This window comes from Larimichthys crocea, chromosome XVII (genome assembly GCF_000972845.2).
Source record: "Larimichthys crocea isolate SSNF chromosome XVII, L_crocea_2.0, whole genome shotgun sequence".
NCBI lineage: Eukaryota > Metazoa > Chordata > Actinopteri > Sciaenidae > Larimichthys > Larimichthys crocea.
This window is the reverse complement of record NC_040027.1, coordinates 2,482,660-2,496,895: the sequence shown is the minus strand read 5'-3', so window position 1 is coordinate 2,496,895 and position 14,236 is coordinate 2,482,660. Positions and strand designations below refer to the sequence as shown.

At 40.2% G+C, this 14,236-nt stretch overlaps 1 protein-coding gene across 5 annotated transcripts in view; it reads left to right on the top strand.

Moving 5' to 3' along the window:
• The window catches only part of lrp8 (low density lipoprotein receptor-related protein 8, apolipoprotein e receptor), a 161,669-nt gene that overhangs the window by 129,438 nt on the left and 17,995 nt on the right, over positions 1-14,236 (top strand). For all 5 annotated transcript variants that reach the window (XM_027290045.1, XM_019265268.2, XM_019265266.2 and 2 more), the window contains exons 10-13: positions 3,657-3,828; positions 7,149-7,373; positions 8,029-8,147; positions 9,586-9,725. In XM_027290045.1, coding sequence (XP_027145846.1) covers positions 3,657-3,828; positions 7,149-7,373; positions 8,029-8,147; positions 9,586-9,725 — 656 coding nt within the window. The remainder of the gene's footprint in view (positions 1-3,656; positions 3,829-7,148; positions 7,374-8,028; positions 8,148-9,585; positions 9,726-14,236) is intronic.

Sequence of the window (14,236 nt, the reverse complement as noted above, 5' to 3'; positions counted from 1 at the left end):
TAACGGGTAATGATAATAATTCTGTAATACTGTGATACCATGAAACTGCAATATGTCATTCAAAAGTTTGTGAAATGTACAGACAGGAGTGAGGATAAGGATGAGAAAGATGTGGCAGCATGGAATACATTACAAGTACACACACAAATAAAAGCAGAACACACTGTCACAACGATGCCTTCTCTTGTTCCGTGTTCTCTCTCTCATCTGCAGTGTACCACAGGCTTAACCATGGTGCCAAGAGCAGTTTGTGCCACACTTGACAGTTTGAGCACACACGTTTCAAAATGAGTTTAAAGCAGTGGTCAGATCTCCTCATTGTCAAAAGATTTTACCATGGGACCCAACATGCTGTTGAACACTGTCAAACTTAATCTCTGAAGTGTTTCCTGCAGTTCCAGGCATTTAATGGATGAGCACAAAACCTTTTATTGTCTGCCTGTAAGAATATTGGTAACATTTATCCATATTACAAATCTGCACGTATACACGGTATATATCATCAAGTTTCTGTCTTTATCCTACAGTGACCTATCAAACTTTATAATGGTCCCGTCTTTAAAATGCATTTTTACACTTTCACTAGAGGACGAAAATACAACAGTTTCTCAAGGAGGATCTTGCGTTTCACCACGGAAATAATGAAGCATTATATAACTTACTTTGTCACGAGGAGAAGACAGCTTCTTGACATTTTTTGACAGAGGGTTCAGTTGTGTTCCCTGCTGCAGCATCTCTACTTCATTATATAGCATTGTTTGTGTATGTCTTAACAAGCATGTCTGACCTAGACATGTGTGTCTCCTTCCAGACATAACATCATCCTAATGACCTCATCCATTCACACCAGCTGCAACTTGACATCTCCATCATCCTGCAGAATTACTTACCTTTATGTCTGACCTTTTCCGTCTGTCTTTATGTTGGATTTTCTTAGTTTGCTTATCTCCACAACACAAACATCTGCTTTGATGTGAATCGAATCAATGCTCTTGCAGTGCCTTACGGCATTTCTCCAGCCTGTATTTATCTTTTCACTGCATTATCTTAATTGGCTAACGGAGAATAACGGCCCTGAACTGGCAGCACAGATTAAAATATATCCAGGGGACCCTGTCCTCGTTAGGAAAGTTGACTGTTGCTCTGCTGGAATCTATTGAGTAGAGATAATATAGCACTTTTTTTATGACAGCTCTAGTGCCATGGCTGGAAGGAAACAGTGACTCAGCTTTTTTCTTTTTTTTTCTTTTTCTTTGCCTTGAGGAGGACATATTGCTGCGACAACAGTGATGAAGGATAAGATATGTTGTCTTGAAAAAGTGAGTCAGGGGGATTGATGAAAGAGAAGTTAGATATATCTCTGTCCTCATTATACATACTTCAGAATGTTCTCACTCTCCTTCTCATCCTGTCTTTCCCACTTCTCTCTCTCTTTCACTCTACCCACCTGACTTTCTTTCCACTGCTCGTCACTTGATCTGCTGATGTCTTTTCCTTCTTGCTTCCTCCCATAATTACATCCTCTTACTCTTCATTTCTCCATGACTGTACCTGCATCCATCACATTTGCTTGTGCCTGACTCTGTCTGCCTCTCCCTCTCTTGCTCTCTCTCAGCAGGTGAAATTGATGGTTACAAACCAAGTAGTCAGAGGAAAATGATTGGTTCCAAACAGTAGTAGAGATGTAATATTTTCTCCCTGTGCACTAGCCCGTATTAAACGGGGGCTGAGGAAACCTATTGAGGGATGGTTGGCTCTGTGTGTGTGTGTGTGTGTGTGTGTGTGTGTGTGTGTGTGTGTGTGACTGTTGGCCAACTTTGTCTCTTAACATGACATCTCTGCTTTACTGGATAGTGTGGAGTGGAGAATAACATGACAGATAGAAGAGAGAAGTGAAGATGAAGGAAAGAATCTAGAAAACGAGACGGGTGGGTGTTTGTGTGAAATAGAGCAAAACATTAAGATAGAACAGGAAATGGGAAGACAGGCAGAAATCTAGAGCAAAAGAAAAAAATAAACAATAAAGGGAAATTATTGGAGTGCAGTTTGATGAACAATCTAGATAATTCAGGTCAATTTCAAAGACTGTATATGCAGTTTGTATATGAAGAGAAAATACTGTGCAGGTGTAAAAATTGGTGCCTGTGAATTGTGTGTGTCTAGAAGAAGTTGACCTTGACAAATTATTTAAATGCTTGAGTCATGCTCACCTTCAGCCTGCTGCAAAATGTGCCCCAGGTAACGGATGTGCCAGCAAACAGCACACACCTGAGGAGGAGAACCCAAAAACACACTTTTGACATACTGGTGCACTAAAAATAGAACCATGTGTCAAGTCTGGTTTTTGAACTACTTTATACACCTGCACATTGCGCTTCACTTCATCTAACAACAGGAACTTCTTTGTTTTCAGCTTTGGCCACCTCACATGATGTCTGTGTTACTTTTCCACAGAGCATAACTTTGTGAATAATTAAGGAAACAGCACTATGTTGAACTGAGTGAGTGTGTGTATGTGTAAAGATGAGATATTTTTATTTTAAATGGTTTATTTAAATGATTTATTGATGTCCACATCATCAAAAATACATGTTTTATGGAGCTAAGTAGTACAAATGCAAAACCAGAGTACTTACATTATGTGGCCTCTTATGATTAAGAATCATAACTCAGCACCAACCATGATATCTGGTAACAATATGTAGGTTTTTAACAGTATTGCTGAAGAACATATTATAGAGGAAAAAATGATTAGAGTATACTGATTGATGCACAGTCTTTAAAACTAGAGCAGGTAATGTTGGAGAAACTAGCATTAGATGGCTAGATTTCAAAAGTATCCAACCAAAACTGAAATATCTACTCCCATTTTGATGCAAAATGAGTGTACAAACAGACTTTTTTTTATGTTAACACAACTATGTCTTCATGACAGCCAAAGTGGACAAAGACACAAGGCAAATACATACAATATATGTACTCTTGTCAGTGAATGGTTGTTTGAACAGGAATTTATTGGATAATGTGTCCAGAGGTCGGTTTCCATGGCCAGTTTTCAAGTGACATGTCATGTCAACATTGGTGTTTAACCGTCAGATTGTTTCTGTGGTAAATCTTGCAAATATTGCAGGACATTTATATTTTTAATATCAACAACTTTGACAATTTTCAGCTCTTGTCGACGTGGTAACACGTGACAGCACGTAATTACTGTTCTGCCAGTGAGCAGCGTTGGCATAAAGTCAAAGTGACCTTGTCTGCCTCACACTCAGGAATAATGTGGATTTAACATTAGCAAAAATGCAGATATGCAGGTTCACCTTGCAAATAGAGGTTTGGGATGTGTGCTACAATTGATGTATCATTGTCAAGGTCAGCAAATGTTTCCTTATCACACATACACTACCATACTTATGATTGACAGTATTCCAAATGGCCCATGTCTAGCAGAGAGTGGGTTGAGAATGATGAATGTGCTCTTTTGGGATTACAGTAGTAGGTTAATGGCTGTCAAGGGTGTCCACCTGCCTCCTGAGCTTTGTGGCCTCTCTGTCCAATCTTACCAGTGTCAAGTTGTAAATAAATAGCAGAAAATGTTCTTTAAAAGTGGTTCTCCTACGTGATATTGACATGTATGTCTTTTACCACTCCATCAGGAAAGAGTCCGTACCTGATGTTTACCAACCGTCATGAGATCCGTCGCATTGACCTGCTGAAGAATGAATACATGCAGGTGGTTCCTACGCTGAAGAACGCAGTGGCCCTTGATGTAGACGTGTCCACAAACAAAATGTTTTGGTGTGATCTATATCATCGTAAAATATACAGGTACACACACACACACACACACACACACACACACTCACACACGTATAATGTACAGAACATGGGCACGCATGAACACCGGACTATGAATGAAGTCTACAGTGTATAAAACCGTGAATGACTTTGAGTTTGGATTATGTTCTCTCCCCGTTCTTCAGCCATTCTGTCACTCTGTTTCTCCTCTATCCATCCATCTTGTCTGTTTCAACCTGTCACACCTTCTGGTTGCGGGACAGACACACCTGGGGGCTGTGTGTGTGTGTGTAAATGTGTGTGTGTCAGTCACACCTGGACAGTAAAAGGTGGAGCTGTTTGCCCTTCACACACATACAGTATGTGCACATACACAATTACACCTACTGTAGATATATCATGACTTTGATCCCACGTGTGTGTGTGTGTGTGTATGTGTGTGTAGGTGTGTGTCACCCTGATGGCTGGCAGGTAGTGGGAGGGGCCCTCTATCATCTCAGCTGAGCCATATGCTCTCTCTAATTTCACTGCCTCAATAATCACCACCATTACTCATCTGCATACATACACACATACACATACCTCCACACAAACTCAGTGATACACTCAAGGGCTTGTGACTGAGAAAGGACAAATGAACTCATTCGTCACGATGAACTCAACTTTGGAAGCAGCAGTAAACGCAGTCTCTCTCTCTCTCTCTCTCTCTCACACACACAGACACACACACACACACACACAAACATACACTTTAAATGGACAGCAACAAGTGACTTTCTACAGTTAAATGTGCTTGAAGTTGTTCTTGGTTGTGTTTGCCTCCCTCTCGTGCATTAAAATTTAAATATTTTATACACCCCAAAGTGCCAGTGCATTTATCCTGCCGATTTTGTGTTGCATTATATAATATTGAAAAACTATCCAAAACTCTGTGTGCAAGTACAAATCAGAACACCTGCTACTTTTGATTCTTTTGATTGATTATACGTTAGCATAGTTTTAAACCCCCTAGGCGCTCTGAATCACAGTGCTACAAATATTAAGAAAATACAAAAGTACATTTACATTATCCAGCCTATCCTTCCATTTACCTTGCCTGCTTCAAGACCTCTAAATTGCAGGTCTGGTTGTCATTTTACAGCTTTTTCTCTCTGTTCGTCTCTGAGAAACGATTGACCGATGAGAGCTTAATAGGCAGTATTGATAGCTAACTTTGCTACTAGAAATTACCTTAGAATAAGCTTTTTATGTCTACAGATGTAGTGGGTCTTTTTCCAGAGCTCGCCATGTTGAACCACCATGTTTAGTCAGTAGTGCAAAAGGAGAAGGAGAGGGTGAGGGAGTTGCAATCAGGAACAACACTGCTTGATGCCAATACACACTGTTCTTTTAAATTGGAATGTCTTCGATCTTTGACAACATTAATTCAACTGTTCCAAGCAACTGCTACAACAACTTCTGTGTCGACTATAAATGACTTTGGCATGGCACATACCTCACGCATCACTTGCTACTGATTGGTTCAGGCAATCAGTAGTATCATCGGCTCACAGTATCAGGCTGAATGAAGTGAAGCGAAATGGCAATTCATTCTTATTATGCAGCTACCACTCCCCAAAGTCGTGCTTAACTTTATAGTGTTTCTATGAAGAGTGAAAAAAGGTACCTCGTCATTTCAAGCGTTTTAGCTTTAATCCTTACACCTTTTTATTATTTGGCCTCATATGTAATGTTTCAAGAAGGCTTTCTTGTTCCACTGTTCACATTTGTTTTAAAACTGCTGAATACCTTCAATCTCACTTGTTAGGTGTTGTGGAGAAATTGCTGAAACAATGGTCAATGGTGATCATAACCTTTTGCCCAAGCATCTTATTTTCTAGCGGAGTACTTATTCCTCTGATAAGGAGCATTTCTTCAAATAGACGTAGTTAAAAGCGATTCCTCCTCATAGCCGCTGAGCTCACTGTCACATTGCGGTTTTCAAGGCTAATTCGTAGTTATTAGCAAGCTACGGGTCGATGAGTTGTTAACTTCTCCCCATGATGGAGATGTCTGTTGCAAACAATAATACAGCCAATTAAAGATGCAATCTGCTCCGTGGTCTTAGACTCATCTGTCTCTGTCTTATTCCTTACTCCAGTCTGCCCTCTGCTCATCCCTACAACCTGTTCATCGCAGTCTATATATTTGTAGCTGAAATGAGGACAGACTTAATAATATCAATACTTATATCAATAAGTATATATATTAGTAAAGGCAAATAATGGAGTAATTATGTTATTATCTGCATAATATATCAATATGAATCTGTACACTAGGCTGTATAAAGAGAAATTATGATATGATTATTATGCTGGATAAGGAAAATCATAGAATATGAGTTCTAATACAGGGTAAAATTGTGAAAATTATATATTTTTTCCCACAGTTGTCTGTAATCAGTAGTACAGTTCCTAATTAGATCATTGTTCATCCAGGTCCACATTGCTCCAGCCCTCATTTTAATTTGCTCCCTGAATAAGAGACAGGTGTTGAATCCATGCTATAAATCCTAGGACACGAGAGAGAAGCCTTAGATTATCTATCACAAGACAGCAGCAGGCTAACTCTCCCCCAATAGATGATGATGTCGGCAGTGGCAAACAGTAACACAGCCAATTAACAACACAATCTGCTTCCGTGGCCCTGATTCATCTATCTCTACCTCATCCCTCGCTCCAACTACCTCACCAGCCTTCTCCTTCAGTTAAGCTACTCCTCCCATCTGTAGTTCATTCTTGTACGCTATGCAAACATGCGGTGATGAGGTGTGAATTGGGACATTGCCTGTCCCAATCTTTAAACAAGGTTGTCTTGTATTGTCTTGTTTTATATGCCTTTTATAGGAAGACACTAATGTGTTATGTCTGATGATGTTGAGGAAGGAATGAGAAAGCGAGAAGCAGAGATGAGGACAAAAGAATGGGCCGACAGCGAGTGGGATGTGAGAGGAAAATAGAGCGACAGATTGAGAGGACAAGAGACAGAGAAAGAGACGGGTTGTTCTGTAAGCTGCTGATAGATAAAGACAGACTCTTTTTTACAGAGGCCTGAGGTGCTTATAGACGTGTCAGGTCTGGGTGCCCCTGACATAGCGTTATCTAGAGTGTGCAATGTACAACTAGGTTTTTAAGGCACATGGTACACTCAATTCTTTCTTCACAAGAAAATGTTACCAGAATAGACAGCAACAAGTGCTTTTCTGATAAATTAGTCTTATGTCTCCTTTTTATCTGTCAGCTCCTGAATTATTGTAGATTTCATAATTTATATAATACTGACTGACACAGCTCTTCTTTCACCTCCACCAGTGCTTACATCAACAAGGCCAGTGATTCATCGCAGCAGGTGACTCTCATTGACTCCCTCAACTCCCCCGAGGGTCTTGCTGTCGACTGGGTCCACAAGAACATCTACTGGACCGACTCGGGCAACAAGAGCATCTCCGTCGCCACAGGAGATGGCAGGAAGAGAAAAGTGCTGATAGCCACTGAGCTGAGCGAACCACGGGCCATCGCAGTGGATCCACACCAAGGGTGAGTGGGAGACGTTTGGAAAAAGTTAAAAAGCTGGAGAAGCATGGAGGCTGAAATGGCAGAATAGAAAGAGTGGGAGGGTGGCCAGACTAGCCTGTGGCCATCATTCTTTGAATAGGGGAACACCTGTAGTACTGCACAGCTTAACAGTTATTTGAAGATATGATGCGACTCTCTCCTGCTCTACCTGCCTTTTTATTCTTACTCTTGCATGTCTTGAGTTCCCCAAAGGACTCTTTTCACAACTCAACAAAGCTTCAAAGCATAAAATACATGCAAATGAAGCCCAGCTTTCACTGACACACATTTAGCAGTGGTCAAAATTCCCAGTAGGAGCTGTTTTGCACAGTCACAGTCTTTTTACTTTTTTTTTTTTTTAGTAGAAGTAAAACTATTTGATTTTGGAAAGAAAATGAGAGCGACAGTCCAACAGGGACATTGTGTGATAGAGTACAGTAGATTCAGTCACATATCATCCATCCATCCATTTTCTGTAACCGCTTATCCTCAACAAGGTCACGGGAGGGCTGGAGCCTATTCCAGGTGATTTTGGACGCACATGAAAACCTATTAAATTCTGCTGAAAGGGGGCTTTTTATATTTTTTCCTGAATTGTACCTGTCAGTGTTTGATCAGTCAGTGTTTATTTTGACAGGTTTATGTATTGGTCTGACTGGGGAGGTCAGGCCAAAATTGAGAAGTCTGGATTGAACGGAGTGGACCGACAAGTTCTGGTGTCCGAACACATCGAGTGGCCCAATGGAATCACCTTGGGTAAGGAAGGACAGACAACATATACACCATTGGACATGCAAGGCTTATTGAAGTGGTCAGAGAAAACTACAAGATACAGAGACAGGAAAATCAATCAGCTCTGAGGGAGGGTTTCTAAACAAAGTTGGAAGCTGATATTGAGAAAAAAAATGGTAAGTGTGTGAATTCAACACAATGAAAGCGACAACAGCAGAGACTCAGGGAGGGAAAGAAACAAAAAGAGACAAACAGCAAGAGCCGAGAGGAGAAAACAGTCTAGGGGTGCTGCAACCTCTGAGTAGCTCCTATTGTTATGGCTCAGTTTGTGTCTGGCTCTCATCAATCAAGCCAGCGAACACGAGCCTCCAAATTAATAAGCCATACGCTCTGTGCCGTCGATACCTCCCGTCATCCCTTTCAACTCGCTCCACGACAATAGCCAATTTTTTCTTTGCTGCCCTTGCCTGAGGAGAATGGGAGGCACACAGTCACTGCACTCTGTGGAATTGAGGTGTCACTACATCTGTATGAAAACAAATTATTTTTTAGACTAAGGTGAATGAGAGAGTTGGCCAGACTTGCACTCTACTGTTTTGGAAGATAGGGTGGATTATTTTCCCTTGGTCATTGATTTCACACAGAGCAGCAAACAGAGCAGGTGATTGAGTCAGAAGAGAAGAAAGTTTTGAAAGAAAATAAATCTGTGTTTTTACTGTTTTTTGAGAAGTATGATATTGTAAAATACGTTGTTGTTTTTTTTTAAGTTTAGTCTGTTAACTTGAATGACATACTGTAGCATTAAGTCCTGCTTTATAAAGTTGAGATTTTCTTATTAATATCTATACTAATGACCATTTAAGCTTTTAGGCTTTTGAAGGCTGTCCCACTTCATGTAGTAGATTTAATATGTATAAATCTGGATTCTGCCGTACTGTTTTCTTCTTGTACTTGTTTACTACATACTTGAAATGCATGGCGTTAAGGAGGAAAGATGTTTAAATTTTCTTGCAACACCTTATTCATGCACGCTTGTTAAAAACAAAGTCATACTCAGATTCTGTCCCTTGCTGTCAAATGTGGTGAAATCCTGTATCATTACTTTGTGGCTCGAAGCCGAAGCACAGAAATTGAGTCTTAAAGTAAACAGTATTTGGAACCGTTACATGGTCATAGAATTGTAAAACAGCAAGACTAATCAGTTTGCTCAAGGTCACACATATTTTTCCCAGCAAAGAAGTCAACCGGCAATATTACAATCACATCTGTGTTTTCTCAGCGCAGGGCCTCAGCCGTCATGTCAGAGAAGATTGATGGTGTAGCCACTGGGCCATTACATTCATATACCTCTCACCCTAGGCCTTTTCTCTTGGAGTGACCTCTCTCTCTCCATTCGTCTCCCTCTTTTGTTTCTTTTCCTCCTTGGTTCTGCTCTCTCTCTCTCTCTCCTCCATCTTCTCAGACTTGTCTAACAGGCGTCTCTACTGGGTTGACTCCAAGCTGCACCTGTTGTCCAGTGTGGATCTGAATGGAGACAACCGCAAAGTGCTTCTGTCATCTCATCACCACCTGGGACACCCGTTCGCTCTCACTGTGTTCGAGGTACAGAATGATTGAGATTAAAATACAGCCACAGAATCAGTCCAAATCATTCAGTATGCTGGTTATTTGTTTGTACAAGAAGTAGAACTTAACACATTAGCCGATTAACTACAGATAGCTTGTATTTGACTACATTAGTCTTTCCTATTTTCCAGAGCATGGTTTTAGATTGATTTGTCTTACAAGGTGTCTGTTCCTTTTATGTTGCTTTTAGTTCATTTTGGCATGTTATGAAAAGTAAGTCACAGAGAGAGACTGTTGTTGCTGCACACTTGCAAAGTATAATCTGCTATTTTCCTTATTAGGGATTTTGTTAAGCAGCCAATAACTATTCTTGGTTATTATGAGGTTCCACCAACATTCCAACACTGATCACCTTAATATAAAGTAAGTTAAAGGTTCGGTGCGACAGATTTAGGGAGAAAATAAAATAAATAAAAACAATAAAAGTACAACATACAAATGAATACAACTAATACTGACATGAGGGTAAAACTTATTTCGATCTGCCTAGCTTGGACCGCATCAAAGCAAAGTGCACCAACCTAAAAAACAAGGGAATGACAATCTTAAAACGCAGCATAAATATATATTTATTTTCATGTCCCCCACTTTGGGACTTGGCATGGATCACCCGCTAACACTTGGCAGTATTTGCAGGAAGAGTCTACCTGAAAGGCAAGCAAGATTCTAACAGCCAAAGGTAGATACAGACAGAAAAATAGCTCTGTCCTCACTTATCTCTGCCTTATGGGTGACACTCTCATATCTTGTTTGTTTATTCACATCTTGGCAGTGTATTTCGAGATTTGCTGTGAGCCAAATTTAAGAATTGGACATGAGTTTTTTTGTTTTTATGGTGGTTATTTATAACTTTAGTTCTTCATATTTTGCAAACATCTATACCAGAGATAGAGGGCTTAATAACAGCAGAATGAACATGTACATGATCTTCATGAATACCTGAATGGTAAGAGAGCTGTGTGAGAGATCAAGAAGACAAGCAAGAGAAACAAGTCAAGAGAGGAACATCGTCTGACTGAAAGATTGATTGAGAAGACATACTTTAAAAGTATAGTAGCAAGAAAAACCCAGTGTAGGTATTATCTTTTCAAGGGCTGACAATTGTAGAGCCACAGTAGAGTACAGCAATCGATGAAACTAATGTGTGTGTATTTATTGGATCAGGAGTGAGCCAGTCTGTTAGAGCCCATCAAGTATAGATGATGCTGAAGGTGGAAAAGTGGACCAGAGGAGAGCATATGAGAAAGAGGGCGGTGAAATGTGAACAGTAGGAAGTGCTTTCTCCATCCCTCTCTTTGCTGCACACACTGTGATGATGAGAAGCAAAGGGAGGATGGGACATCCATCATGTCCAGCTGAGTGTGCCTGCATGTGTGTGTGTGGAAAAAAAAAAAAGTGGAAGAAACCCAGCGTTTCAGGCAGGCACTGAAAGTTCATCCCTAGAGATTAATAGCCCTCGGCTCTTCTTGTTGGTTATGATACAGACCAAATTAGAAAACCTTTAGCAGTGCAGCAGATTTCCCTGTTCCCCACAGACTGATAATGGGATGTTTGTTTCTCTGGGGTTGCCTGGTTTGAGTTGTGAACTGAAACAATGAACAGTTTTTGTCTGTTTAATTTGGTTTGTATGTTATCTGTGAAATGAGCCTCAAGGGAGCATTTTTCACTCGGAGTCTGGGTCTGTGTTAAACTGCTTACTAAGCCCCGTTTGTCCCAATTGTGAGACTACTACTTTACCTTAGAAAATAATGCAGCATTTATTGACGTGAGGATGTTGTTATCATTTACAGCCAATTTTCCCCACCTCTAACTCGGTAGCATTAGATTGCCTGTGATTACAAAGTTATCAAAACAGAAATGTGTTATTAAAGATGAGGTCGTACAAAAAAAGGGAAAGTACTGCAACTATTTTGATACTGATATTTCAACCATAAATGGCTTGTTAAATGTCTGGATTTGTGAAGTTAACTGAATATCTGTGGACATTTGGTTGAATAAAATAAGCTACATGAATAAATCACCTCAGGCTGTAAAATACTATCTCCTGACATTTTATAGACCAAACAATTATCGTAAAAACAGATAATTAAAGTTTTATTAGTAGTAGTTGCATTAGTAATTAGTTTCAGTCCTCAATCTGACATTTTCAGTATTAACACAGACCATAACATTTACCACTAATCTATGCCTTAGAGTTATATTGTAAAGTCAAAACAATAACATGGACAAAGCTGTATGTAAGGCTTTGTGACAGTTGTGAATGGGGTTATTTGAACCTGTCCCACACTGTCCCATTACAGTATTTCTCAGGTGATGACTTGTGTGGTTGAGTGATACAGAGAGAATGTGAAAGTCATTCCATTTAAACATATCGGAAAACTTGACATTGTTACTGATGGACTAATATTTTGTAACACTGCAGAGGAACCACACATGGTTCCTATATCAAAGTCTAAACACACCACTACCTAACACATAAAAGGAAACACTCATACCAACCTTTCCAGTCAGTGTCAACCCCCCGCCTAGACACCAAGCCCTGAGGAAATGTAGATCGCAGAGCCATGCAGAGAGTAATGTTTTCACTTTCTCTGGCTTTAGTATCATTGCATTACTCTTTATCCCATTTTTGTTTGACTAGAGGGCATAGAGAGCGAGAAAGGGGGAGTTCTGGAAGAATAATCAGAAAGGGGGGATGGTATCTGAAAGAAAAAGACAATAGAAATAAACACAGGAAGCAAGAAAATAATGGTGTCCTTGCACTGTGAACTCATCATCGTAGGAGGATTTAAACAGGTTTCAAATGTCCTGCACACCCACACCTGTGTTTTTCGTTTATTCTTGATGAGACATCTGCTCAGGTTGCAGGCGGGTGCTGGAAATTACATGAGCTCAATAAACTACAGTTGTTCCTCGCTTACAAGTGCAACATCACTAAAGCAGCAGCTCGGCTGGGGTTACCACTAATCTGTCGCAATTTCTCTGTTTGCTTCACTCTCACCACTGTCGGCAAGGGAAAATAAAGCTCTATGAGCTAACAAGCTTGATAACGGTCAGTTGACAGACTCATCTGTTTGCTAGCTTAGCTTGGTCACTAATGGCGCAATAAGTTCCCACACTTTCTTCAAAAGACGTATTTGCACCAGTGACTTCTGTCTCATAGATTTTCCTCTTACAGAGGAGGTTAAAGTTACCCAACACAGCTGAAAAGCTATGATGACATCCTCTATTTTGGACTCTCTGTCAGCACTATCAAGACAGGACACTTGCTATTGGTCAACGGCATGAATGTATGAACCAAAGTTCACCAAAATTACAGCGATTGTGGAGATTCCATTAGAATGAATTGATTTCTCCGTCTTAAATCCAGGCTTTAAAGTACGGCCCAGTTTGCCTTCAGTCCAACAAAATTGCCTAGCATCCAGCACCACAAAAGATCCATTATCAAAAGTCTGGCCGAGATAATAAAGAAATATTGTACAAAGTGGTCATAGATCACTGTGAACCTGCCTGCTGTTTGGTATTCACACCAAAACAGAAAACACATTCTTGATTTCATTCAGTGACACAGGGATCATTTGAATGAGGGTAGAAGTGAATATTAAGACTGGAGCATGCGTGACTGCAACTCTAATAGAATAGTGAATTAAATGTCAGTCAAGTCCTATCAGTCCAGATAAAGAGGTCTAATCATCTAAAATAGCTGGAAACACCTGTGTGGGTGTAGATTAACAGAAAATGTTTCCTAACATTTGATTCTTACACAGATTTAACACCAAGCATACATTATTTTTAAGACTTGGGCTGATACAAGAAAGAATACAAATCAAAGCCAAAAAGTTTCAAACGTTGAGTGGGTTGGCTTTGTTTGAGCTTTCATTTGTAGTATTCTGGCACAATATCTAAGTATGCAGGAGGCACCGAAAGCTCATCAGGCAGACGTGTCAATCAAAAATGCCCCGCAATTTGTCAAAAGGTTCTTCTGGGACAAAATCATGACAAAATCATCGAGGGCTGTTCTCACCTTGACCCTGAAAAGACATCATATCCAATTTAGATGTAGCCTCATCCCCTTCACAACTGACATGGCTCTGACTGAAATGATGCAATGCCATGCATTCGGGAGAGCTTGTGCATGTGCGCAAGTTCTAGCCTATCCTCCGGCACGTGGATGATTCACCTTGATTCTACAATAAAGAGCACTGACCTGCTCACGTCTGGTCTGTTTTGCTGTTTGAAGCTTTCAAGGTGAGGAAAAGTGACAGATGCAGAGATTGACGGTGGAGAAGGTGAAAGAGAAAAAATGAGGGAAACACTGACAAATGGAAAGACATCCACAGAGACAGAAAGGCAAAGGGGGAGATGGAATGATAGGTTTGAGTAATGTTTTATCAACATGGCTGATATTTGTCTTTCATTGTTTCAGCACTTCTGTCATATGAGTAAAGGTTATCTGAATCTGTGTGAGGGGGAGATGAAGCAATAGG